Consider the following 25,604-nt stretch of genomic DNA (forward strand, 5'->3'; position numbering starts at 1 on the left):
TAAAAGTAACATCCACATGAATGCCAGTTTCCCGGCAGAACATTCCCCAGAGAATCAAACTGCCTCCACCAGCCTGCCTTCTTCCCTTAGTTCCCCAGGTAAACAACGCACCGGCCATCCAATTTATCTAAAAGAAAACATGATTCATCAGATTAGGCCGCCTTCTTAAATTGTTCCATGGTCCAGATCTGAGGCTCATGTGCACATTGTAGGCACTTTTGGCAGTGGAAAGGGATCAGCATAGGCACTCTGACCAGTCTGCAGCTACACAGCCCCATACACAATAATGAACAAACTCACAAATTTGTGCTATAGTAGCTTTTCTGTGGGACTGGACCAGATGGGCTAGCCTTCACTCCTCACGCGCATGAATGAGCCTTGGGCACCCATGACCCTGTTGACGGTCAAGTACTGACTGTTTACTTGCTGTCTAATATATCTACCCCTTGACAGTTGCCATTGTAACGTGATAATAAATGTTATTCATTCACCTGTCAGTGGTTTTAATGTTGTGGCTGATGAGTATACATTTAAAGTCAGAGGTTTATATACACCTCAGCCAAATAAATTTAAACTCCTGACAAACTCCTGACATTTAATTGTCAGTTATGATCACTACTTTAATTTAAGAATGTGAAATGTCAGAATAATAGTAGAGAGAAATATTTATTTCAGCTTTTATTTCTTTCAATACATTCCCAGTGTGTCAGAAGTTTACTTACACTTTGTTAGTATTTGGTAGCATTGCCTTTAATTGTTTTGATTGGGTCAAATGTTTTGGGCAGCCTTCCACAAGCTTCTCAGAATAAGATGCTGGAATTTTGGCCCATTCCTCCAGACAGAACTGGTATAGAATAACCAGGGTTGAGGAGTAACGAAATACAAGTAACAGGAATACATATTTAAAATAGAAAATATAAGTAACTGTATTCCACTACAGTTACAATTTAAATAATTGGTAATTAGAATACAGTTACATTCAAAAATTATTTTGATTAATGAAGAGATTAATTTGCATTTTATTGTCATTTGTTCCATTTAATATTTAGTCCTTTATGATGGAAAATATTTATACATATAAATCATGCGATTAAAAGTGCATTTGAACAGCGGTGAAACACTTTCTTATGATGTGTTACATTCATACGAGCAGACAGAGAAGTACGTTTGAAGTAAGTTTGGGGCAGAAGAAATAGAAATAAACCTTGTGTACATTGTCAGCTTTACACTAAACTAAAATGTTATTTCTAGCCATTTTACATGCACATGTTACCAGACACGATCATATTTTTTATCAAGAAAATTCATGCTAGATCATAATTTCTTTTTTCTAGTAAGGCCTTTGATTTTAGGGTAAGAAATAATATTCTTGATAATAATATTTGCATTGTTTTCCAGTAAAAATATCTAAAAATCCTTAAAACAAGATTAATTTGATTTATCTTGTTTTAGAAACAACACTGCATAAGATATTTAGGTTTTTCAGAGAATGAATTTTTAAAATGTATTTTGTCTTACTGGCAGAGTTTTTAATAGTAAAAAAAGTGAAAAAAAAATCTACCAGTGCTGAAGAAGTAATCTGAAGTATTTTGAATGCATTATTGACATTGAGTATTCTAACGAAATACATTACAAATGACATTTTACAGCATACCATTCTGTAATCTGTAGTGGAATACATTTCAAAAGGAGTCAGGTTTGTAGGCCTCCTTGCTCTCACATGCTTTTTCTGTTCTGCCCACAAATTTTCCATCGGATTGAGGTCAGGGCTTTGTGATGGCCACTCCAATAGCTTTGACTTTGTTGTCCTTAAGTCAATTTGCCACAACTTTGGAAGTATGCTTAGGGCCATTGTCCATTTGGAAGACCCATTCGTGACTGAGCTTTAACTTCCTGGCTGATATCTTGAGATATTACTTCAGTATATTCATGTAATTTCCTTTCTCGTGATGCCATCTATTTTGTGAATGCACCAGTCCCTCCTGCAGCAAAGCACCCCCACAACATGATGCTGCCACCCCCATGCTTCACGGTTGAGATGGTGTTCTTTGGCTTGGAAGTCTCATCCTTTTTCCTCCAAACATAACAATGGTCATTATGGCCAAACAGTAACATTTCTGTCTCATTAGACCAGAGGACATTTCTCCAAAAAGTAAGATCTTTGTCCTCATGTGCAATTGCAAACAGTAGTCTGACTTTATGGCAGTTTTTGAGCAGTGGCTTCTTCCTTGCAGAGCAGCCTTTCAAGTTATGTTGGTAGAAGACTTGTTTTACTGTGGATATAGATACTTCCTCCAGCATCTTCACAAGGTCCTTTGCGGTTTGCACTACGTTCATCTCTAGGAGACAGAATGCGTCTCCTTCCTGAGCAGTATGATGCTGCATGGTCTCTAGGTGTTTATACTTTTACTTTACAGATGAATGTGGAACCTTCAGGCATTTGGAAATTCCTCCCAAGGATGATCCAGACATGTGAATGTCCACAATCTTTTTTCTAAGGTCTTGGGTGATTTCTTTTGATTTTCCCATGATGTCAAGCAAAGAGGCAGTGTCTGAAGGTAGGCCTTAAAATCCATCCACAGGTACAACGCCAATTAGCCTATCAGAAGCTAATTGGCTATTTTCTAAAGGCTTGACATCATTTCAAAATTTTCCAAGCTGCATAAAGGCACAATTAACTTCGTGTATGTAAACTTTTGACCCACTGGAATTGTGATATAGTCAATTAAAGTGAAACAATCTGTCTGTAAATAATTGTTGGAAAAATTACTCATGTCATGCACAAAGTAGATGCCCTAAACGACTTGCCAAAACTATAATTTGCTAAAATGAAATCTGTGGAGTGGTTCAAAAATTAGTTTTAATTACCTTAACCTAGGTGTATATAAACTTCTGACTTCAACTTTATACAGTGCATCCAGAAAGTATTCACAGCGCCTCACTTTTCCAAGCCTTATTCCAAAATGGAGTAAATTCATTTTTTGCCTCACTTCTACAAACAATATCCCATAATAACAATGTCAAAGAAGTTTGTTTGAAATCTTTGGCACCAATTACAGCCTCAAGTCTTTCTGTGTATGATGCTACAAGCTTGGCACACCCATTTTTGGGCAGTTTCTCCCATTCTTTATTGCAGGACCTCTCAAGTTCCATCAGGTTGAATGGGGAGTGTCAGTGCACAGCCATTTTTAGATCTCTCCAGAGTTGTTCAAGTCTGGGCTCTGGCTGGGCATTCACAGAGTTGTACCGTAGCCACTCCTTTGTTATCTTGGCTGTGTGCTTAGGATCGTTGTCCTGTTGGAAGATGAACCTTCACCACAGTTTGAGGTCCAGAGCGCTCTGGAGCAGGTTTTCATCAAGGATCTCTCTGTACATTGCTGCATTCATCTTTCAATCATTCCTGACTAGTCTCCTATTTCCTGCCGCTGAAAAACATCCCCACAGCATGATGCTGCCACCACCATGCTTTACTGTAGGGATGGTATTGGCAAGGTAATGATTCCTCCAGACATGACACTTGCAATCTTAGTTTCATCAGACCAGAGAATTTTGTTTCTCGTGGTCAGAGTCCTTCAGGTGCCTTTTGGCAAACTCCAGGCAGGCTGTCATGTGCCTTTTACTGAGGAGTGGCATCCGTCTGGCATACAGGCCTGATTGGTGGAGTGCTGCAGAGATGGTTGTTCTTCTGGTAGGTTCTCCTCTCTCCACAGAGAAACGCTGGAGCTCTGTCAGAGTGACCATCGGGTTCTTGGTCACCTCCCTGACTAAGACCCTTCTCCCCGATCGCTCAGTTTGGCCAGGCGACCAGCTCTAGGAAGAGTCCTGGTGGTTCCAAACTTCTTCCATTTATTGATGATGGAGGCCACTGTGCTCATTGGGACCTTTAATGCTGCAGAAATGTTTCTGTACCCTTCCCCAGATCTGTGCCTCAAAACAATACTGTATCGGAGGTCTACAGACAATTCCTTGGTCTTCATGGCTCGGTTCGTGCTGACATGCACTGTTAACTGTGGGATCTTATATATACAGGTGTGTGCCTTTCCAAATCATGTCCAATCAGCTCAATTTACCACAGGTGGACTCCAATGAAGTTGTAGAAACATCTCAAGGATGATCAGTGGAAACAGGATGCACCTGAGCTCAATTTTGAGTGTCATGGCAAAGGCTGTGAATACTTATGTACATGTGATTTTTTTATTTGTAATAAATTTGAAAAGATTTCAAACAAACCTGTTTCACGTTGTCATTATGGGGTATTGTTTGTAGAATTTTAAGGAAAATAATGAATTTAATGCATTTTGGAATAAGGCTGTAACTTAACAAAATGTGGAAAAAGTGAAGCGCTGTGAATACTTTCCGGATGCACTGTATACCGTTGCTAGCTATATATATATACACACATATATATATATATACACACACACACACACACACACACACACGCACACGCACACGCACGCACATGCGGTATGTGCATTGACATATACACAATAACTGACTATATCATGCCAACAACTTGTAACAATTTTGTAAGGTCCAAAATTCTGAGAAATCTTTGATTTAAAAATGGAACTTAATCCAGAAAATAAACAAAGTTTTAGGATTAGAAAATTTTAAACAAAGAAACCTTATGACATAACATGAATAAAAAATATTTTAGATTCCGTGCTTTTTCTTGGTCACTAACGAAATAAGCAAATTTGTGACATCATCATGTTAACTCCCAAAAAGGTCAGATTTCCCTGCTTTCACTGAAGCACACAAGATGATGTATGGAACATTCTTAAATCATGCCGAGATAACATCAGCTTTTCACTAAAATTGTTAAGCTCGTAATAAAATTCATAATAACTTGATTTTTAAAAAAATATTATTTATTTATTTTTACCAGTAGTCGCAGACTTTAAACAAAAAACTGCATTAACACAGAGTTCTTTAGAACAGTATTTATTACATGGCAGTTTTTGCATTACAAAAATACAAAAATTACAGTTTCCCTATAGTTGATTTAAGCACCCTTTATAGCTGGTTAGATGAAAAATGAATAAGCAGTGAATAAACTCCACAATTCATTTCATATTAAGTTAACCAGGAACAACTCTGGTACAGTCAGGCTGGCTGTGACTAAACTGCACTATATAACACAGCTAAACATATACCTCTGTCCATTGTGTGTTTTAACACTTTAAGAGGGGATTTAAAAAAAATAAAAATAACAAATTTACTATTACCACAACAAGAACCTATGTAATACTTTAGGGTTCAAATGTATACATTTAAAGTTAATATATATTCTATTCCCACTTTTATTTTTTGTTTTTATAAATATGATCAATGAAAATACCTTATAGCACATCAGATCAAATAACTAGTCATTTGTTTAAATACTTTCAAATCATTTCTAGATTATCATGGCACAGAGTTTGCATTAGGAAAGTACATTTTTGGAAGTTTTCTGTATCTCCACCAGCCCCTTATTCCGATATACAAGAACTTAATTTTTGTCTCAGCTAAAATTTTAAAACAACTCATGCCCGTATTTTTCTCCCATGTTACATAAGATTATTAATTAAAAGATAAAAATAAAACCCAACAAAGCAAAATTAGCTTGATTTCAACATAACAATCAGCAATGTAAATAAACATTTTGGCTGCTAAAACCGTAAAAAAATAAATAATACATAGTGCTGCGTGATAACATAAGCTAAAGGTGAAGAGTGTGAAATGTAGTAGCGAGAACAAGGAATGCCACGCCAGAGTCAAATGTTCAAAGGCTGTGACTTTTACCACAAATGCCTAAAGCATAAGAAGACATACGTACACAGAGGGGAAAAAACAGCAAACAAAAATTTTGTCTGCATTCCTAGAAGGAATAGTGTTTTATGAGCAGAACAGAAGGGCTGTGTCTAAACGTTGGGACCTCTGAATGGCAAAAGGTTTGTTGATGAAGTGCTTTAGCTCTGCAACGTCACCTGCAGGTGTTTTAAGACACTGCATATATCTGGATTAAATTTGCATTCATTGGCACACTGACTTTTTAAAAGTAAAAACAAAATGTTTAAGAGGGAGGAAAATCTGCAAAAAATAAAAAAATAAAATAAAAAAGGCTGCATATATAAAAATCATAACAAAACTAAAATATATATATATATTATATATATATATATAAATTTCTCTTTGAGAAAACCCCCCTTATCCCCATGGGAAAATTGGGGTAACTATTTGGAATGCAAATGGAATTTGGAAGTTTTGAAATTACACAAAAATTTGTAAAAGTATGGAATATGTTATGTTGATGTGCAACATATATTCATGCATTCATGGTTTGATAAATAGCTTTCAAATCTATTGTGAGCAGATAGTTTCACTTTGAATCAGGAAGCATTATAGTCATAAACAGCTGCCATGGTGCGTACAGGATAATTAATGTAAATTAATTATCTGATGTAGAAAACATAAATTTAAAATTTACTTGAGTTGATATAATGCACATAAAGGTGCATTTAGGACACTTTAAATAAAGTAAGGGCAGATCTTAGCAGTAGAAAAGGCAATGGCTTTCTCTGTTCCAACAAGTAAAATGTTATAAAAGTCTTCACTATGGTACTGGCACAATGTTAGTATGAATAATGTGTCATTGAGAAGTTTAAAGTTTGGCTTTAGGTTGTAAAGGGTCCACAATTACAGTACCAATAGAACAAGAACAACAGAGATAAAAGTGTACAAATAAAAATGAGAACAAATGGACAAAAATAAATCTATGCGAAAAAGGAAAGTCGATAAAAATCAGTTGACTTGTAAAGCATCAGGTTGAAGGAAGCACATGTTGTGATTTGTATGGCAACATTTCCACACCAGATGATTAAAAAATATTGGACTAAAAAAATTATTTCAGCCTATTCACCCTAAAATCTAGTTTAAAATCATGAAAACAAACTGATACCATTTTTCACACATCCTCCAAAATGACATTTGCCTTACTAAAGGAAATGGGAAAAGACATATCTGGATCAGTTGCTTAAAAAAATATTTTTTTAAATCAGCAAATTATCTATTTTTGCCAACCCACAGTAAATATTGTGCACAAGTGTCCTAACGAATCTGAATTGTTCTGAGGAATGTGTGATAGATGAAACATGGAATGGGTCTAATTATATTTACATCACTATGTGTCTGTGTGCTGAGCTTATGATGGATGTATCATAACACACGTGTTCGCTGAGCTTCCACTACGGTATTATAATCAGTTCTGAGGGCAGTGTATTCTATGTGCTTTGCGCCTGTGGAGTATGTGTCTAGCTGTTGGGGTAGTACTTAGGGAAGAGGTAGAGATCTTTACAGAGGGAGCTGGTGAACTCTGACATCTCCTTACAGCGATGATGTGCTGAACCAGGAGCATATCCCTCCCTGCTTTTAATCCGACCGTTCACCTAGAGAGAAAAACAAAAGGAATGAAATCCTTTTTTTACCTTTGAGAGTTTATGTGGTGTGTGAAATTAAAAGTTAAGAGTTCCAGCTCTAAAACCTGATTGGATGATGAAGCACAATCAAAGTCTCTAAAATATGCCATGAATGCATTTGAATTGAATTCTACATTAAGTAAGGAATAATTGACAACGGCCCCTTGAATTATTGAAAAATAATGCACATCCTAAGGTGGTAATGCCCAGAGTCAATTTATTGTGTGTGTGTGTGTGTGTGTGTGTGTGTGTGTGTGTGTGTGTGTGTGAGAAAGAGAAAATGTGATCTTATCTTCATTAAAGTAAAAAATATAAACACAATGTGCTTAAGCTAACAACACACAAACAATTATAATCTTTCATGTCTTTACTGAACACATCCCATTAAACATTCACAGTGCTGTGGCGAAAGAAAGTGAACCCTTGGATTTAATAACTGGTTAATCCTCCTTTGGCAGCATTCACCTCAACCAAGCATTTCTGGTAGCTGTGGATTAGACTTGCACAACGTTCAGGAGGAATTTTGGACCATTCTTACTTACAGAACTGCTTCAGCTCAGCCAATTTCCTCCATGCTCTTAAAGGTACCTCCATTTAAAAGGGTACCTTAAGGGGTCTGGGTAGCTCAGCAAGTATTGGCACCTCTGGAATCGTGAGTTCGAAGTCAGGGCATGCTGAGTGACTCCAGCCTGGTCTCCTAAGCAACCAAATTGGCCCGGTTGCTAGGGAGGGTAGAGTCACATGGGGAAACCTATTCATGGTCGCTATAATGTGTTCTCGCTCTTGTTGTACGTGGACACCGCAGAGAATAGCATGGGCCACCACACGTGCTACGTCTCTGCGGTAATGTGCTCAACATACCACGTGATAAGACGTGTGGATTGACGTCTCGGATGCGGTGGCAACTGAGATTCGTCCTCCGCCACCCGGATTGAGTCGAGGCACTACACCACCACAAGGTCTTAGAGTGCATTAGGAACTGAGCATTCCAAATTGGAGAGAAAGGAAAAAAAGGGCACCTTTAGATTTGTGAACAAAAGGGACAGGGGCTTGTGCCCCTGTAGGCCCCGTTCTGTGCACGTCAATGTTGCCAAGGTTGTCTTTGGCAAACTTCAGGGGCGCAGCAATGTTTTTGTTGGAAGGCAGCAGCTTCCTTCGTGGTGTCTTGCCATGGACTCCATGGCTGTTTGATGTTTTCTGTATAGTAGACTCATGAACAGAGATGTTAACCAGTTCCAATGATTCCTTCAAGTCTTTAGATATAGAACCACTCATTAAAGTCTTCTTTTGCACATCCCAAAGACTTTCAATGGGGTTAAGGTCAGGACTCTGTGGTGGCCAATTCATGTGTGAAAATGATTCCTCATGATCCCTGAACCACTCTTTCACAACTTGAGCCTGATGAATCTTGGCATTGTCGTCATAGAATATGCCCGTGCCATTAGGGAAGAAAAAATCCATTGATGGGATAACCTGGTCATTCAGTGCATTCAGGTAGACTGCTGACTTCATTTTATTGCACATAATGTTGCTGAGCCTAGACCTGGCCTATTGAAGCAACCCCTCATAACCATTATTTAAATCCAAATGGTGACTATTTTTTTTTTTGGGTAAGGCATTGTAGCATCTGCCAAGTGAACAAGTGTAAACATATATTTAAATATTGTAGTCGTGTTGCTGTGGTGTTATTGCTAAAAAATTCTCACTAAAGGTACAACATTTTATTATGTGGTCCAAATAAGACCCAAATGTCTTACCTGCACAAGTATATCAGACATGTGTGTGTCGTTGGCTCTCTGTCTGATGGCTGTATTTAGTTCCTGAACAAACCAGGACCCTTTCTTTGTGTTTCTCATTGCAGCAGTGCCTGAAACACACACACACACACACACACACACACGATCAATCTGCAGTCTTTATAATTGACATGACATATTGAGCTAAATATGATAGAAAGGTAATTAAATAAATTGACAACAGTGTGTACACACTGAAACCTTTGAGGGAGGCAAAGCCGCAGATCATATCGGATCTCTGGGGCAGTTTGACTCTCAGTCTCTCTCTGTCTTTCTCCTCCCTCTCTTTGTTCTGCCTCTCCTCCTCTCTCCCAGCATCCCTCTGTTCACAGCCTGGGGATTGAGTACGTTCCTGTCCATCCAACTGGTCCACGCCGTTGTCCATCTCCTCTGAAACAACAGGGTGTCCAACAAAAAATAAAGTGTCAAAAAAAAAAATCAACAGACCTATGCCTTTTGGTGTGTTAGCGCTCCTTGTGTTTTCCAACAACCTTGTTATTAATTTTAGTAACTGTTCTCAAATATTTTGAATACATTTAGAAAAAAATTATGCGCAATAATTTTTTAATAAACTGTGCATTTATTCCAGCAATTTTGTGTATGTATCATTTGATATCATTAATATAATTGTATATTAATATGATATCTATTATATATTATAGTGCCACCCTGTCAAGAAATATTTGCATAGAACATTTAAAACCCATATCAGTCAACGACTAATCAAAAACATCCACTGTAATGTAGGGATGCACCAATACCATTTTTTTTTCTCCCGACCTGATTCTGATACCTTAACCCTCAGTTTCAGCAGATACTCATCCCTATCCAATACCTGTGTTGCTTTTTTCTTAATCGGTTTAGAATATCTATACCTCACTATTACTATTTTTATTATTAAGTATGTAACTTTTTAATGTTAAAATACTTTCTTCTATCCCAGCTTAATAAGCAGAGACATTCAAAGATTAATTTTCTTGAAAAATTTAACCGTGTCTTTCTGTGGTGCTATGAAAATTGCTGTTTTGAGAGACCTGCTTGGACCTACCTGGACTATCTCTTTGACCAAGGCAGACAGTGGGTGTTTGCAGCAAACTGTTTTGAAAACAAAGTTTATTTTTGCCTTTCCGTTTGGTGGCGCAGACATTACATTATTAATAGGGAAGCTCTGATCAATCAGCCACTAATTGGTAATGGCCGATATTTACGTTCTATGATTCGATCGGTAATTTGGCCAATCACATAAACTGATCGCTCATGTCACAAAAAACATGTGGCTTCTGTAAGACTTCTGCAGCATTGTCATGACATCACATAGTGTGGGTAATACTGGAATAGTGTTGTGAGATAACAAACTTGATTCAGCAGTTAAGAACGATGCAGTGGGAGAGGTATGGCGAATATAAAAACTAGCTTGGGTACCGTACTGTTAATGTGGGTGTGACGAGGAGGAGGGTGGGGCCGTGAGTCCACACGGCCAGCCTCCAATTGGGCTAATCATCCGAGGAGCCAGATAAGGCCAAGCCGGATGCGGCAGTTCGGGAGAGAGAAACACACAGCAGCTGCGTGCGGCTCTCTCTCTCTCTCTCCACCTGCCGTATCCGGCTCGGCTTTATCCCTCTCCTCGGCTAATTAGCCTGATTGGGGGCAAGCCGTGTGAACTCCCGGCCCCACCCTCCTCCTCATCACAGTGGCGTTTCACACGTGACAAGGCAAAGGGAAAACAGCACAAGCTGTGAAACGGTCCTTATTATCATTTATGGTGGAAGCTTCTCGGTCCCTGCCCGACTAGTTACAAGATGTGGTGTAATTCAAACATCTTTATTAAATATCTCCCGATTAAACAATAGTAGCACCTGTAGAGTCCAGAAACATGTGCTCTTTCTCTGCTTTCCTTTAATTTCTTGCCCTCATGAGAGCACGTGTTCCCCTTATTAAATTTCATGCAGCAACAAGTGAAAAATTAACTATTAATACAATCAGCCAACTAAATGAAAAGACAGGGAAGGAACACATAAATATAACACTTTGTTATACAGTATTAAGTACCACAATATAATGTATTAAATATAACGCAAAAATAAAATAGAAATAAAATGAGGAACAAAAGTAATTATATGAAATGATGACAATGAATCAATAACCAAACATGTCACATTAAGCTTAATTTAACCTTTCAGTTTGTCTTCAGTTTGACACCAAGCTTACATTTTTATAGGGCTATATATCTTTAATATAGAGAATATTCTGTTAGGCTATACTTTTTTCTTCAAATAAGCCAAACTTTTTAAAACTTTTTTTTGTCAGCACAAACTAGGCAAAGTGTTATTACTGGGAAGAAGCAAATTCAATTGATGGTGACAGTGTGCAGAAAGTCAGTTATGACAGAGATCCTGATAAAAGGTGAAATGATCAGTATCGTTATCGGCCAATCAGTTGACAAGAAGATCGGTGATCATATCGGCTATAAAATCCTGATCTGAGCATCCATAATAATTCACTTTAAAGAATAATTCTACAAAATATTTGGGTTCATTATATCTTTGAATAAAATAATAAAATGAGCATGCAGACAACTTTCATGTCATTTTTGGCAATCGAAGTCATTGAATTTAGATCAGTCTTATTGGGCCGATACCTGATCAGCCTAAAAACATGTTCTGGATCGGTGCATAGCTAATATAGCAAACATAATGGGCAAATTTACCATGACTAATCACTGATAACTTCTCTCACCTCCACGACAGGCCTGAATGAAGAACATTTTTGGCTTGTTCTGGAGCAGAGGGCAGCGGGCGTTATCAAAAACCTCAAATAACCACTCCAACTGAGAGACAGAGAGACATTTCAAACTTTGACAATTAAATTATCTTCTTTTTTAAAGCAGTAGGCTGAATTAAACATATAAATCATGTACCTCCAGCAGCTGTCCGTCAGTGCCATAGATTGATCCTTCAACACCATGAGACAACAAACACACAGCACAGCAGTCATACTCTGCATGCTCTTGCCGCTGGGTGAACTGTTCCAAGCACCCACGCATTGCCTGAAACACACAAATTAACAAATAGTTAATAAATGACTTTGCTCTGCAGTGCTTTGTGACTCCCCAGTGTGTATGACTCACCTCTGCTGTGAGGTCTTTGTGTAGACTGACTTTAAAGTCCAACTCAGTGAAGAGTCTCCTCAGAACTTCCTCGTCCACCTCCCCTCCCCTTCGGATGTCCAGATCAGTGTTTGCAGAGTCAAACCTCACGTTACTCAACACCAGGGCCAGCCCTCGCGGACTAGAGCACATCGGGTAAGCCTGAAAGGAAAGGAAACATTTGCATAGTGGTTACATACACTATATTTGCATGTATTTTACACTATGTTAGCACAGTAGTGTGTGTGTGTGCGTGTGTGTGTGTTCAAAGAAAGAGTTTGTATTCTTGTGCCCATTTACTTTTTTGATTAACATCAAGTTTGTAGGTAAAGAATTATATGAATAATTAAGGGAAATTCTTTTAAACTTTTCACCAATTCCTTTTTAAATGGACCAATGATCTGAGAAATATATTTTTAAGTAAAAATATACCATGTAGAGTATAGCATGTCACACAGCAGGTCCACTTTACATATGTATTTCATCTCAACTACCCACCTTTAATCTGTGGGACTCGTAGAATTCAGGAGTGCAGGGGAGAACAGCTGAGGTCACGGGGGAGTCTGCATCCAAACACATCTCCATTGACTCTGAAAAACAAAATCAACCACATTTAGCTCAAATATATGAGGTTCATATAACAAAACAATTTCCCATTATGTTTTATACTTCGGTAATCAAGTTGGGGTTGAACTGTTGGGCAGAATTTGTTATGCTTTCAAAAAGCTTTTTTAGTTACATTTTTTGTTTTTTCCACTGTTTTCTATGGAGAGCCCACAAAATCATTTATAGGCTCACAAATACCTCACCATGAGTTCGGGCTCTTTTTGCAGGTATCACACATTCTTGAGTTGGGATAGAAAGTGAAGGCTCTGAAACCCCTTTCTATAAAGAGAAAAGCACAAAATAATTTTGTTACATTCAAGTGAGAATATATAGAAAGTTAAAACCTCTTTATTTTTCACTCTTCCAGGGGAGAGTCCCTACTTGCCTGTTAGGTTTTTGTGAAAAGAATCACTGCAGTTTGGGTGTGGTACACTGGTGCACAGTATTGACGTACATTAAAGGCATTCTAACATCCCCTTCTATCTGACTCTCTTCCTATTATTCCATTGACCCAGCTGTGACCTCTGGGGTGGCTTGATTTCCATATGTCTTGTATGGTTGTAACAATGATCCCAAACCTCAACTATTCTCACTCTTATTGTCTAAAGTACCCACGTGTTGCACGGAAAATAGCTTTTAATATTTGATTGCAAAAGATTTTGGGAAAGTGAGATAACATCTAACATTACTTTGTGATTTTAAATATTAAATATTAATGAAGTTCAACAATCAACTAAACAGATTATAGACAGATTATTCTGTTTCTTTTACAGGCAGGTCATCAAATAAATAATTGCTTGAGAGGATATCATTTAGAAAACGGATCCTGTGTTTCTCCCATTGTTTAATTGCACAACACTATCTGTTACACACTCTGATTCGCCTGTTCTAATCAAACTTGCTGGCATCTGTGAAAGAGACCTTTCCTGTCCTCACAATCTGTTGTTAAAGAAACCTGCCAAGTCAGTATAACTGGGTGTGATCCTGCTGAAGTGGAGGAACCAACTCACATCTCTCTCTGTGAACTCCGTGAGTATTCTGCAGAGGTGTTGCTGCTGTGTCTCTGTAAGAGCCGTACAGAAGCTGCTAAATGCCTGAGGGCCACGTTTGGGCAAAAGAGCCAACAAATGCCGACTCTTGCTCTGGGATGTTGGCTTAGCCTGTAAAGGTTCAAATCATGCCACAGTTAAATATAATCATATGTAGAAATTTAAATAATCAGCAATATATAAATCTATACTGGTTTCTATAATGAAATCTGAATTTTGGTCCATCAACAGAATACAGTGTTTCAATAATATTGTTTCCAGACTCTATCAACAATAAATAGGTCCAAATGGACAATGATTAACAAATAGAATGGAAAGTAACTACAAAGTTAATATTAAAAGTGACTTTTAACATATATCTAGGCCCACATAGAGTATGAAGTCAAGTCAAGTCAAGTGGTTTTTATTGTCGTTTCAACCATATACAGTTAGTACAGTACACAGCAAAACGAGACAAAGTTCCTCCAGGACCATGGTGCTACATAAAAACAACAAAGGACCAACACAGGACCACATGAGACAACACAACGAAATAAAATACCTATATAAAAAAACCTACATATACCTATATAAAGTGCACGTGCAAACGTGCAAAAAGTACAGGACAGTACAACAAATTACTGACAATGAACAGGACAATAGACAGTGCAGCGCCGACCAGTACTCAGTAGTGCAAAAAGATGACAGTTTCTAAAAATGTAAACATAACATACTATGAGATAATGTTCTATGCACATAGCAGTTATTGAGGTAGCAGACAGTTATAAAGTGACAGTAATTAAAGTGCAACTCAGGACACGTGTGTGTCAAACCAGTCTCTGAGTATTGAGGAGTCTGATGGCTTGGGGAAGAAGCTGTTACACAGTCTGGCCGTGAGGGCCCGAATGCTTCGGTACCTCTTGCCAGACGGGAGGAGGGTAAAGAGTTTGTGTGAGGGGTGTGTGGGGTCGTCCACAATGCTGGTTGCTTTGTGGATACAGTGTTTTTTGTAAATGTCTTTGATGGAGGGAAGAGAGACCCCAATGATCTTCTCAGCTGTCCTCACTATCCTCTGCAGGGCTTTGCGGTCCGAAACGGTGCAAGTCCCAAACCAGGCAGTGATGCAGCTGCTCAGGATGCTCTCAATAGTCCCTCTATAGAATGTAGTGAGGATGGGGGTTGGGAGATGTGCTTTCCTCAGCCTTCGAAGAAAGTAGAGACGCTGCTGGGCTTTCTTGGTGATAGAGCTGGTGTTGAGGGACCAGGTGAGGTTCTCCGCCAAGTGAACACCAAGGAATTTGGTGCTTTGACGATCTCCACAGAGGAGCCGTCGATGTTCAGCGGAGTGTGTTCACCTTGTGCTCTCCTAAAGTCAACAACCATCTCTTTTGTTTTGTCGACATTCAGGGACAGGTTGTTGGCTCTACACCAGTTCGTCAGCCGCCGCACCTCCTCTCTGTATGCTGACTCGTCGTTCTTGCTGATGAGACCCACCACGGTCGTGTCATCGGCGAACTTGATGATGTGATTCGAGCTGTGCATTGCTGCACAGTCGTGAGTCAGCAGAGTGAACAGCAGTGGACTGAGCACACAGCCCTGGGGGCCCCAGTGCTCAGTGTGGTGGTGGTGGAGATGCTGTTCCCGATCCGGACTGACTGAGGTCTCCCAGTCAGGAAGTCCAGGATCCAGTTGCAGAGGGAGGTGTCCAGGCCCAGCAGGTTCAGCTTTCCAATCAGGTGCTGGGGAATGATTGTGTTGAATGCTGAGCTGAAATCTATGAACAGCATTCGAACGTATGAGTCCTTATTGTCTAGGTGGGTGAGGGCCAGATGGAGGGTTGTGGTGATGGCATCGTCCGTTGAACGGTTTGAACGATCACGCAAACTGCAGTGGGTCTAGTGAGGGGGCAGCTGGGTCTTAATCTGCCTCATGACGAGCCTCTCGAAGCACTTCATGATGATGGGTGTAAGTGCAACGGGACGGTAGTCGTTGAGGCAGGACACTGAAGACTTCTTTGGCATGGGGATGATGGTGGTGGCCTTGAAGCACGTTGGAACAACGGCGCTGCTCAGAGAGATGTTGAAGATGTCGGTAAGAACATCTGCTAGCTGGTCTGCACCTCCTCTGAGCACTCTGCCAGGAATGTTGTCTGGTCCAGCAGCCTTCCGTGGGTTGACTCTACGTAGAGTTTTCCTCACATCTGCCGTGGTAAGACAGAGCACCTGGTCGTTGGGAGGAGGGGTGGACTTCCTCGCCATCACGTCGTTCTGCACTTCAAACCGAGCTTAGAAGTCGTTCAGCGCATCTGGAAGGGAGGCATCTTTGTCACAGGCAACTGATGTTGTCCTGTAGTTGGTGATGGCCTGGATGCCCTGCCACATGCGCCGCAACATCTATCAATCCCAAAATGCTGCACTTCCTCATCACTTACATATTCATTTTATTATACTTCCTTTTTGTTCATTGCTGTTTAAAAGCTTTAAAAAAATAAGGTTGTTTTAATAAAATATAAAATGAGAATACTTGATCATGCTTTCAGCTACCAATAAGAGTCTAATATTTTTAGTTTTCACAATTCACATTTCACAAATTTAAAATTCACTGTCCAGAATTCAGCAGATTTTTGTAAATCTAAAAAAAATAATTATAATAATAATTTACACAGGGTGTATTCTATTATACATCTAATATACACTACTGTTCAAATGTTTGGAGTCACAAAGACTATTTTGCTCTTGACAGAAACTCATGCTTCTGTTTAATAATAAGATTATTATTACTGTTTGAAATAGTGGTATTATATATTTATTTATTTTTAAATGATTTTTTTGCACATGATGACAAAGCCCCATTTTCAGAATACATTACTCCACTCTATTAAAAACAATAATGTGTTACTTATTCCTTAGGAAATTCTTGTAATTCTCACTAGTACTAGCTAGTTAGGTTCTCTCTACTTAAAGTATTAATTTACAATGTAATTTTTATTTCAGCCAAAGTGTTACATTTAAAGTTAAGTATCATTAAATTTTCTAAGTTAGCTTACTCAATGTTTCAAGTTAAGAGCAATTAACATGCCTGTGTAATACAAAATCTGAAAGTTAAATTAACTTGAAATTATTTATGTAACTGATTGCCTCACATTATTTGAATTCTGCTAACATATTAGGGTTTACAGAAGTCTATGTCTATAGTTTAATAAACAGACCCCTCACAGGTCACAGGCAGCTTTAATGACAAGTACATACCAAACAACAGTTTTCTGCAACAGCGAAAAGAATATTGGATGTTGGCATTTCCGAAACTGGCCAATACGAAAAGGGTAGAATGGGCAAAATATCTTTAAGATTGGATGGTAAATAATTAGAAATTAGTATTGTGGATGGATGAGTCCAAGTTTGAGGTGTTATGCTGCAGTTAGAATAGTCTGATCAGAAGACTTTGACAAGTTTCCTACAAACCAATTACATCTGTGTTAAGTGCCACAGAAAGTACGGGATGAGGCATAATCTGAATTTCTTAATAAACTATCTGTTAGTTAATAAACAGTGCTGAATTTGTGGATGAACAGAAAGTTTGAAGAACACAACATTTGTTTAAATAGAAATAGTCATTTGTAGCACTATAACATGTCTTTACTGTGATTCATGATCAATTTAAAGCAACCTTGGTGAAAAAAAGTATTATTTTCTTTCAAAAACATAAAAATTTAATATTGCTTTAACACTGTTATAATAAGTCACATGACACTCCCAAGTTCGCCATCTATACCATAATGCTCTCTGCCATGTTGTCTGTGAGGATTTCATCTTGTTGCAGACACTGGACCAGCAGATCATCCACCACCATCTCCTTACAGAGAGTGACAGAGTTCCTCCTGAGGGCCAGTCTCTCCCATTCCTTCATGCCACACTCTCCCAGCATGATCAACCTATGAGTTTAAATGCAGGTTCACGTTTAAAGGAAGGAATTAAAGACATGTAGTTATAAAGAGATCATCAGTAACACTTGTACCATAAGAACATAATTACAATTATAACAGGTATATTAGCCTAATACAGGTAATCATTACAACCATTTTTATATAATAAAGTACAATGTATATGCATAAAAAAAATCAAAGCATAAAGATTGATGAGTTACTTCATTAAGAACCGTGTCATTACATTATTAACATTTACTCTGGATTATCTGGGTTATATGGAAAAGACACAATTTTACAGACTCACAGATAAGAAAAGCAATTGAACAGGTGGTTTGAAGATGAGAAAATAAATTAATCTGTGTTGGGGTATTGTTCATGATGACAAAACATTTATAATAAACTCAAACCCTCACACACACAGGTGCTTCCACAAAGCGTGCTGTAAAGTTATAATGCTTACAAGATTCACTTTACCTGTTGTCTTATAGGCCCTCGCCGTGTGAAGATGACAGTTAATGACACTATAATGATGACTTTAGAGGACGAATATTGATCTGATGTGAATCCAGGTTTATGAATCCCAGTCGCGCTGCTGCTAGCTTAGCATGCTAATGACAACAAAAGACACCGCTGTCAATGTTAAACTCTTCCGACACTATATTCAGGATAAAATAAAATGACAGCTGCTAAACTAAAGCTCAAATCGCCTTAATGGTATTTTTTCTTCTTCGCTAATTTACAAGGTGACGACCAATAAATAAATTAAATAATATCGCGCTTCGCTGCAAAATCCAATTCGCTGTCAGGGACTTTGTCGCAGTTCATGCAGCTTTGATGACATCAACGTTCATTCCATTCTTTTAAAATGCATTTTCTTTGTCTTTCGTCTTCGTTGGTGAGGTTTCATGACAGAAGTTGAGAAAAAATGGAAGAGTATCTGAAAATGAATTGTGTACAAACTTCCGCGGGTGATGATGGCGCTGGTCAGCCAATGGACGTTGCGTCAAAACACGATTGGCGTGAGGAGCAGCCTATCGTAGCGCTGTCCGCCCACGAAAAATGCGTATGTACGTTTTACCTACTTATTTGAATCCTATGTCATTAATAGTACATCACTGTAAATACATCATCCATCCAGAAGTGTTTAATTAATTAAATTTTTTTACAGAATTTCAGTATTTTAAAATGAACGCAGAACGTACAAAAAAGCCCAAGAATCAGATCTGTTCATTGCAGTGTATATTATTTAATGTTTACATATTTCTCAAATCCTGATGATGCCATATCACATGGGTCTCCTATAGTCACCCAAGTGACCCAACATTGCACTTACACGGCTTTGGCTATAAACCATCCATATAAACTTTATAACCTGCTACTTATGCCACTGAAAATAGAGGGTGTGAAGAAATTAGGTAGAAATAGGCTTGTATCTTAAAATGTCAAAAATGTGTCACTCAGGTGTGCTTTCCCAAGGCATTTTAATTTATTTTTTTTGCATGTGGAAGATGCTTTTATTCAATGCAACCGCAAAGTAAACATTTAGTCATTATGTGTTTTCCCTGAATCAAACCCATGAACTTGCTATGCTGTTTCAGTCAAGCTACAGCAACAATTAGCATATGCTAAATTAAAGGTCAAAGGTGATTCTGGTTTAAATAAAGCATGTTTTGGACAAATATAGAATATAAAACTGTTTAGATTAATTCTATTCCTTTGGAACAAAATTTCACATGAACTTACGAGCAAACCAACAGCCAACTTTTTTATCAATGACACCAGTTTTACAATATTCAGGTAACTTTGAGCTGAAAATTAAGGACTAAAATTGACCTACTCAGACCCATAATCAAACACTTTATTTATTATTTCCACTCCAAAGCAAAAAGTGTATTGTTTCTCTCACTAAAATTATAAAGAACAAAAAAGCAGTAGCAAGAACAGTAAAGTTACATCTTCGCACAGGCCTGTAAGCTGTCATATGAATAATATGGGCCCTGGATTTTAAAGCAGATCCTTAACCAGGATTTACACCCTGAAGCTCCTGTCAAAAAGCCCTTTGACTTACTTTTACATATAGACCAAAACTTAAATGATTAATTATACAGCACTCTAAGTGGCTTATGTTTATAACCATATCAGCTGTACTCCTCAATTCTGAAATTCGTGTAAAGCTGTGAACTACAAATAAAAAAACAGGAGTTTGTAAGCTTATTCATGACCTCATGGTTATGTTTGGACAAAACTGAGCAACTCCACAACAAATAAAATTAAGCTCAAAGCTTCAGTGCAATCAAACACACAATACTTGAGGAAAAATCTTGCTTTAAAAGAAAAATATACAGCTGTTCTGTCATAGTCTAGATTTTTGTCCTGTTGTTCCCAGTGAGGATTACAGTATTTTTAACTGTATTACATTTATCACACAAAGTACCATTTTAAACAGATTGTTCACCCAAAAATTTAATTTCTGTCATAATTTACCCACACTCATGTGGTCCAAAAGTCATATGGCTTTTCTTCTGAGGAACATGCGAACATTTTTTAGACATTGTTAACACTGCTTTTTGGCCATACAATGAAATTGAATGGTGACTGAGGCTATCTGTCCCTAATATTTTGACTTACATCATTTGTTTCACACAAGAAAGTCATACTGGTTTGGAACAACTTGAGGGTGAGTAAATGATCACAGACTTTTCATTTTTGGGCGAACTATCCCTTCAACATTTACAATACGAAGTAACAAAAGACACAGAGAAAATGTTTTTACAATTTTAGAATAAGGTTCCATTAATTAACATGAATGCAGGCATTAGGTATGATGGACAAACAACAAATATATTGTTTACAGAATATAATAATCTTTATTAAGGCAAGTTAATAAAAATAAAATAGTTCATCGTTGGTTCATATTGCATTAACTAATGTTAACAAACACTTTTTGATAAAAAAAAAAAAAACATATTACTATGTTGAAATTAACAGTAACCAAGATTAATAAATGCTGTAAAATGATTGTTCATTGTTAGTTAATTTTAACCAATGTTGTTATCTAATGGAACCTTGTAGTGTAAATAATGAAAATCCACCAAATGAAACGTACTTCATTGCGAACTGTTATATCAAATAACAGTTTGTGCCATAAAGGTTTCTCTTCTGTAATCTTATTTCTCAAATGTATTCATTAATAACATTTAAGGTTGCCAATTTATCATTAGTTTCAGTGTATCAGTTGTAACAGACTGAAAGCATGTTTTGTGAAGACATAAAAGTAGGTCTAAAAAAAAAAGCAGAGGTCTTGTTTGACAGAGCACTTTAAACTTCCTCCATACAAACACAATATTTAGAAATTTTCTGAAAAGCCATACATTTCCAAACATTTCCTATAATCGCACTAAAAAGTACAAACTACATCTCTTGTGGTGACCATATCACACAGTAAATCTCTGACAAGCAGTGGAAAAATCTTTCACATCCTATAAAGAGAAAAGTGGGCCATTGTTGCGTGTGTTTTTTTTTTATATCTTGTTATAAAAACTAGTTATTGATACAATTAACAAACATCTAATCAACATATAAGGGGAATAAATAGAGGATAAGTGCCACTGGTAAAAAACAGAAACAAACAGCAACACTTCTGAACTAGGAACAGGCATGAACTAAACATTCCTCTTTGGGTTCCAGAAACTGTCCAGCCTCTTCTCATTGGTTGTTTTAATTTGGTCACATGGGAAGTAAATGGTCATCTCTTTCCTCTGGCTCCTCCCCAAGAGGTTCAGTAGCCACACCTCGATATGTGGGTGGTTCTTCTCTATTGCCATGGGAACGACACACAAAATCACATCCATCCTGTTTGGGGGAAAAACAAAAAGCATTCAATTCAAAATTGAATTCAGAAAATTAAAGAATGAAATAAGCAGAGACACAAGTGCACCATTATTACACCTACAGCACTTAAGTTGCCGATCTTGGACCAAAATGCATAGTTGGGGAACTGTTCAACTCCCTTGGCCCCAACCACCAGACGCTGATAGAGGAACCCACCAGTGAGATACAGGGCAAGGCAGCAGAATGCACTGTGAACAGCAAACAAGACTATTCAGGGAGGTACACACTGTTAAGGATGTAAAATGGCATTTTTTTCCCCCATTAAAGGAATAGTTCACCCAAAAATGTACATGTTTCTCATCATTTACTCCATTTACCATCCCAGACGTGTATGACTGACTTACCTCTGCTGAACACAAATTAAGATTTTTAGGAGAAAATTTAATATTTGATCTGTTTCTCACCAACACCCATCATATTTCTTTGGAGTTTACTTTTACAATGCATTTATGTCCTTTTGGAGCTTTATAATTTTGGTCATGATTCACTTACATTGTATGGACCTACAGAGCTGAGATATTCTTCTAAAAATCTTTGTGTTCTGCAGAAGAAAGTCATACACATCTGGGATGGCATGAAGGGGAGTAGATGACAGATTTTTAATTTTTGGGTGAACTATTCCTTTAACTGACACAAACAGCTTGAGATAAGAGTTAAATGGGTCAAACTTGACCAAAGCGGACATTGATCACTCTAATGTTGCAACAAAAACATTTTTTTTTTAGTTTTGAGCCCAAACCTTGACAATTCAAGTAATGTTTAATTAAGAAAAACTTGAATTGTTCACTGATGACAACATTAGGGTTTACAGAGTAAAGATGCCCACACAATTTCTAGTCAACTAAATATTTTAGTGGAGCATAACTAATAAAAAAATGTCCATTACTTTTATTTTTTAGATTTGACCAATTTCTATGACTTCACCAGGAAATGACAGTTTCTGTTTTCATGACCGTGCAAACCCTGCTTGGTGGCGATATACATTATGTTAAAAATAAAAAATGAAATTACAACTGTAGTTTCACTGTAACTGATTATTTTGATAATATTCAAGCACTCACAAAATGAGCAGTATGGAGCCAGCACTGAGTTTAGATGGAGTTACCGGGCAGATTACGCTGGTGTCCAGCTCAAAAAGGTAAAAACAGTCCTGTTGCCGCTCCCTGTCCTCCAGAACCACTTTAAATGTACTCTGACAAAAAGGCAAACAAAGAAATCAATGAAGACAATTACTGAGCTCAAACAATGAGGTCATTCTAATTATTTTCTGCTACAGCAGGATGTTTTCAGGTCAAAAACTTTGTGCTAATGCAAGGAACACAGTTTATATAATTTTGCATTACAGAATTCCAGCAAGAACACATCAAAGCAATTCAACCAATAGCTTAAAATGGAACCTTTAATATTTCAAAGTTACACAAATCCATACCTTAGTAGCGGTTTTACTGCAAGAAATCATAATCATCGCTTTTCGTGGTTCTTTTGAACAGTGACTATCATACTTTTCTCCCCCCTCATAGATAAGCAGAACCCAGTCACCTACAACAAGAATAAAAAGAAAACTAAGGTTGAAAATTAGCTTAAGCTTCCTTTGACACCTGGAATAAGTTCTGAAATTTTGTGATGTTCGGGTATTTGTGTTTTATTTACAACATTGCAATGAGGCTATGATATCAATCGGCATTCCTGTGTTTCTGATGCCAAGTAAATACAAAATAAAATTAATACAGATTAAGGCCATGATACATTAAGAATTATTATATTTGTGTAATTTATCTGGAAAGAGATACAAAAAACCTACAGGTTCTGAAAAGTTAATTTGTACTCCTTTCCTAAAACCTTCTTGCCCTAAGAACATCAAACATCAAACACAATAAAGCAACAAAAAGAAGATTGATTGACATGTAATTTCTAATGGTCAAATAACTTAGGCTAACATACTTCCTCCAATAGCTCGAGTCTGATTGTAGTGCCCAACTGGGGTCTGTTTTCCATTGACTTCATCCCTCTGTACAAGGCCTGCATTCTTCATTCCGTCTGCGTCACCACACACCTGAAAAATGTAGGAGTATTTTTTTTCCTTGTCTTTAGCATCCACGGTGAAGCTGTGAATATGAAGATAGGTATGAAATCTCCAATCTTAACAAAACCTGCACAACCTATGCATAAATGCAAAAGTGACTTAAAAACGTGGCTTACTTCTGTTTGGTCAGGGGCTCCAATAAGTGAAGTACTTTTCTCTCCGATTCACTCTCTAAAATCAGCTTGCAGTTATCAGTGTTGTCTTTCGCTTGTACTCCAACAAGCAGTAAGAACAGTGGAGTGATTATTCTCAAAGACTGCAACATGACAGAAGATGCACCTGATGGGGAAAAGGCACTGCATTATGTAATGTGGCTGGCGATGGATGGAGTTAAAGTCAGAAGTTTACATACAACATAGTAAATACATTTAAACTCAGTTTTTCACAATTCTTGACATTTAATAGAAAACAGTCCCTGTCTTAGGTCAGTTAGGATCACTACTTTGTTTAAAGAATGTGAAATGTCAGAATAATAGTAGAGAGTATGATTTAAGCTTTTATTTCTTTCAACACATTCCCAGTGGGTAAGAAGTTTACATACACTTTGTTAGTTTTTGCCTTTAAATTGTTTAACTTGGGTCAAATGTTTTGGGCAGCCTTCCACAAGCTTCTCACAATAAGTTGCTGAAATTTTGGCCCATTCCTCCAGACAGAACTGGTGTAACTGAGTCAGGTTTGTAGACCTCCTTGCTCTGCCCACAAATGTTCTATTGGATTAAGGTCACGGCTTTGTGATGGCCACTCCAATACCTTGACTTTGTTGTCCTTAAGCCATTTTGCCACAACTTTGGAGGTATGCTTGGGGTCATTGTCCAATTGAAACACCCAGTTGTGACCAAGCTTAAAATTCGTGGCTGATGTCTTGAGATTTTGCTTCAATACATCCACACAATATTTCTTCCTCATTATGCCATCTATTTTGTGAAGTGTACCAGTCCCTCCAGCAGCAAAGCACGCCACCATCATGCTTCACGGTTGGGATGGTGTTCTTCAGCTTGCAAGCCTCAACCTTTTTCCTCCAAACATAACAATGGCCATTATGGCCAAACAGTAACATTTCTGTTTCATCAGACCACAGGACATTTCTCCAAAAAAATAAGATCTTTGTCCTCATGTGCACTTGCAAACTGTAGTCTGACTTTATGGCGGTTTTGGAGCAGTGACTTCTTTCTTGCTGAGCAGCCTTTCAGGATATATTGATATAGGACTCGTTTTACTGTGGATATAGATACTTGTCTTACTGTGGATATAGATACTTGTCTTACTGTGGATATAGATACTTGTCTACATGTTTCCTCCAGCATCTTCACAAGGTCCTTTGCTGTTGTTCTGGGATTGATTTGCACTTTTCACACCAAACTACGTTAATCTCTAGGACACAGAATGAGTCTCATTCCTGAGCGGTATGATGGCTGCATGGTTCAATGATGTTTATACTTGCGTACTATTGTTTGTACAGATGAACAGATACCTTAAGTTGTTTTGAAATTGCTCCCAAGGATGAACCAGACTTGTGGAGGTCCACAATATTTTTCTGAGGTCTTGGCTGACTTATTTTGATTTTCCCATGATGTAAAGCAGAGAGGCATTGAGTTTGAAGGTAGGCCTTAAAATGCATCCACAGGTACAACTTCAGTTCAGTACACCACCTATCAGAAGCTAACTGTCTA

The 25,604-nt window shown here is 37.8% G+C and overlaps 2 protein-coding genes across 5 annotated transcripts in view; both read right to left on the reverse strand.

Annotated features, from left to right (window-relative positions):
* Positions 1-4,914: 4,914 nt before the first annotated feature.
* On the reverse strand, positions 4,915-18,933 carry LOC127656414 (caspase-2-like). Of its 2 annotated transcripts, none has more exons than XM_052144737.1 (11): positions 18,435-18,933; positions 17,807-17,966; positions 14,018-14,167; positions 13,211-13,286; positions 12,900-12,991; positions 12,384-12,563; positions 12,174-12,302; positions 11,993-12,083; positions 9,458-9,646; positions 9,218-9,327; positions 4,915-7,430 (listed from the first exon to the last, which is right to left on the reverse strand). In XM_052144737.1, exons 2-11 carry the CDS (start codon positions 17,957-17,959, stop codon positions 7,296-7,298), a joined length of 1,305 nt encoding a protein of 434 aa, XP_052000697.1. In that variant the 5' UTR covers positions 17,960-17,966; positions 18,435-18,933; the 3' UTR covers positions 4,915-7,295. The 2 variants fall into 2 exon arrangements, with proteins under 2 accessions (XP_052000697.1, XP_052000696.1); XM_052144736.1 differs by having other exon boundaries at positions 9,452-9,646.
* Positions 18,934-19,813: 880 nt separating this feature from the next.
* Positions 19,814-25,604, reverse strand: part of LOC127655719 (cation-dependent mannose-6-phosphate receptor-like) — a 32,414-nt gene continuing 26,623 nt past the window's right edge. For all 3 annotated transcript variants that reach the window (XM_052143671.1, XM_052143672.1, XM_052143673.1), the window contains 6 exons: positions 24,051-24,213; positions 23,793-23,956; positions 23,281-23,390; positions 22,913-23,043; positions 21,913-22,039; positions 19,814-21,812 (listed from right to left, as the gene is read on the reverse strand). In XM_052143671.1, the coding sequence (XP_051999631.1) occupies positions 21,687-21,812; positions 21,913-22,039; positions 22,913-23,043; positions 23,281-23,390; positions 23,793-23,956; positions 24,051-24,213 (821 nt within the window). In that variant the 3' untranslated portion in view covers positions 19,814-21,686. The remainder of the gene's footprint in view (positions 21,813-21,912; positions 22,040-22,912; positions 23,044-23,280; positions 23,391-23,792; positions 23,957-24,050; positions 24,214-25,604) is intronic.

The sequence above is a fragment of the Xyrauchen texanus genome, chromosome 15 (assembly GCF_025860055.1).
Source record: "Xyrauchen texanus isolate HMW12.3.18 chromosome 15, RBS_HiC_50CHRs, whole genome shotgun sequence".
NCBI lineage: Eukaryota > Metazoa > Chordata > Actinopteri > Cypriniformes > Catostomidae > Xyrauchen > Xyrauchen texanus.

Bases quoted from the DNA above. Each gene is read 5' to 3' on its own strand.
- LOC127656414 (XM_052144736.1), bottom strand. From the start codon at position 17,959: ATGCTGGGAGAGTGTGGCATGAAGGAATGGGAGAGACTGGCCCTCAGG. The intron at 12,564-12,899 runs GTGGGTAGTTGA...CTTTCCTTTCAG, and splicing joins ACGAGTCCCACAGATTAAAG to GCTTACCCGATGTGCTCTAG. The intron at 7,431-9,217 runs GTAAGACATTTG...TTTTCTCTCTAG, and splicing joins TGTCTGATATACTTGTGCAG to GTGAACGGTCGGATTAAAAG.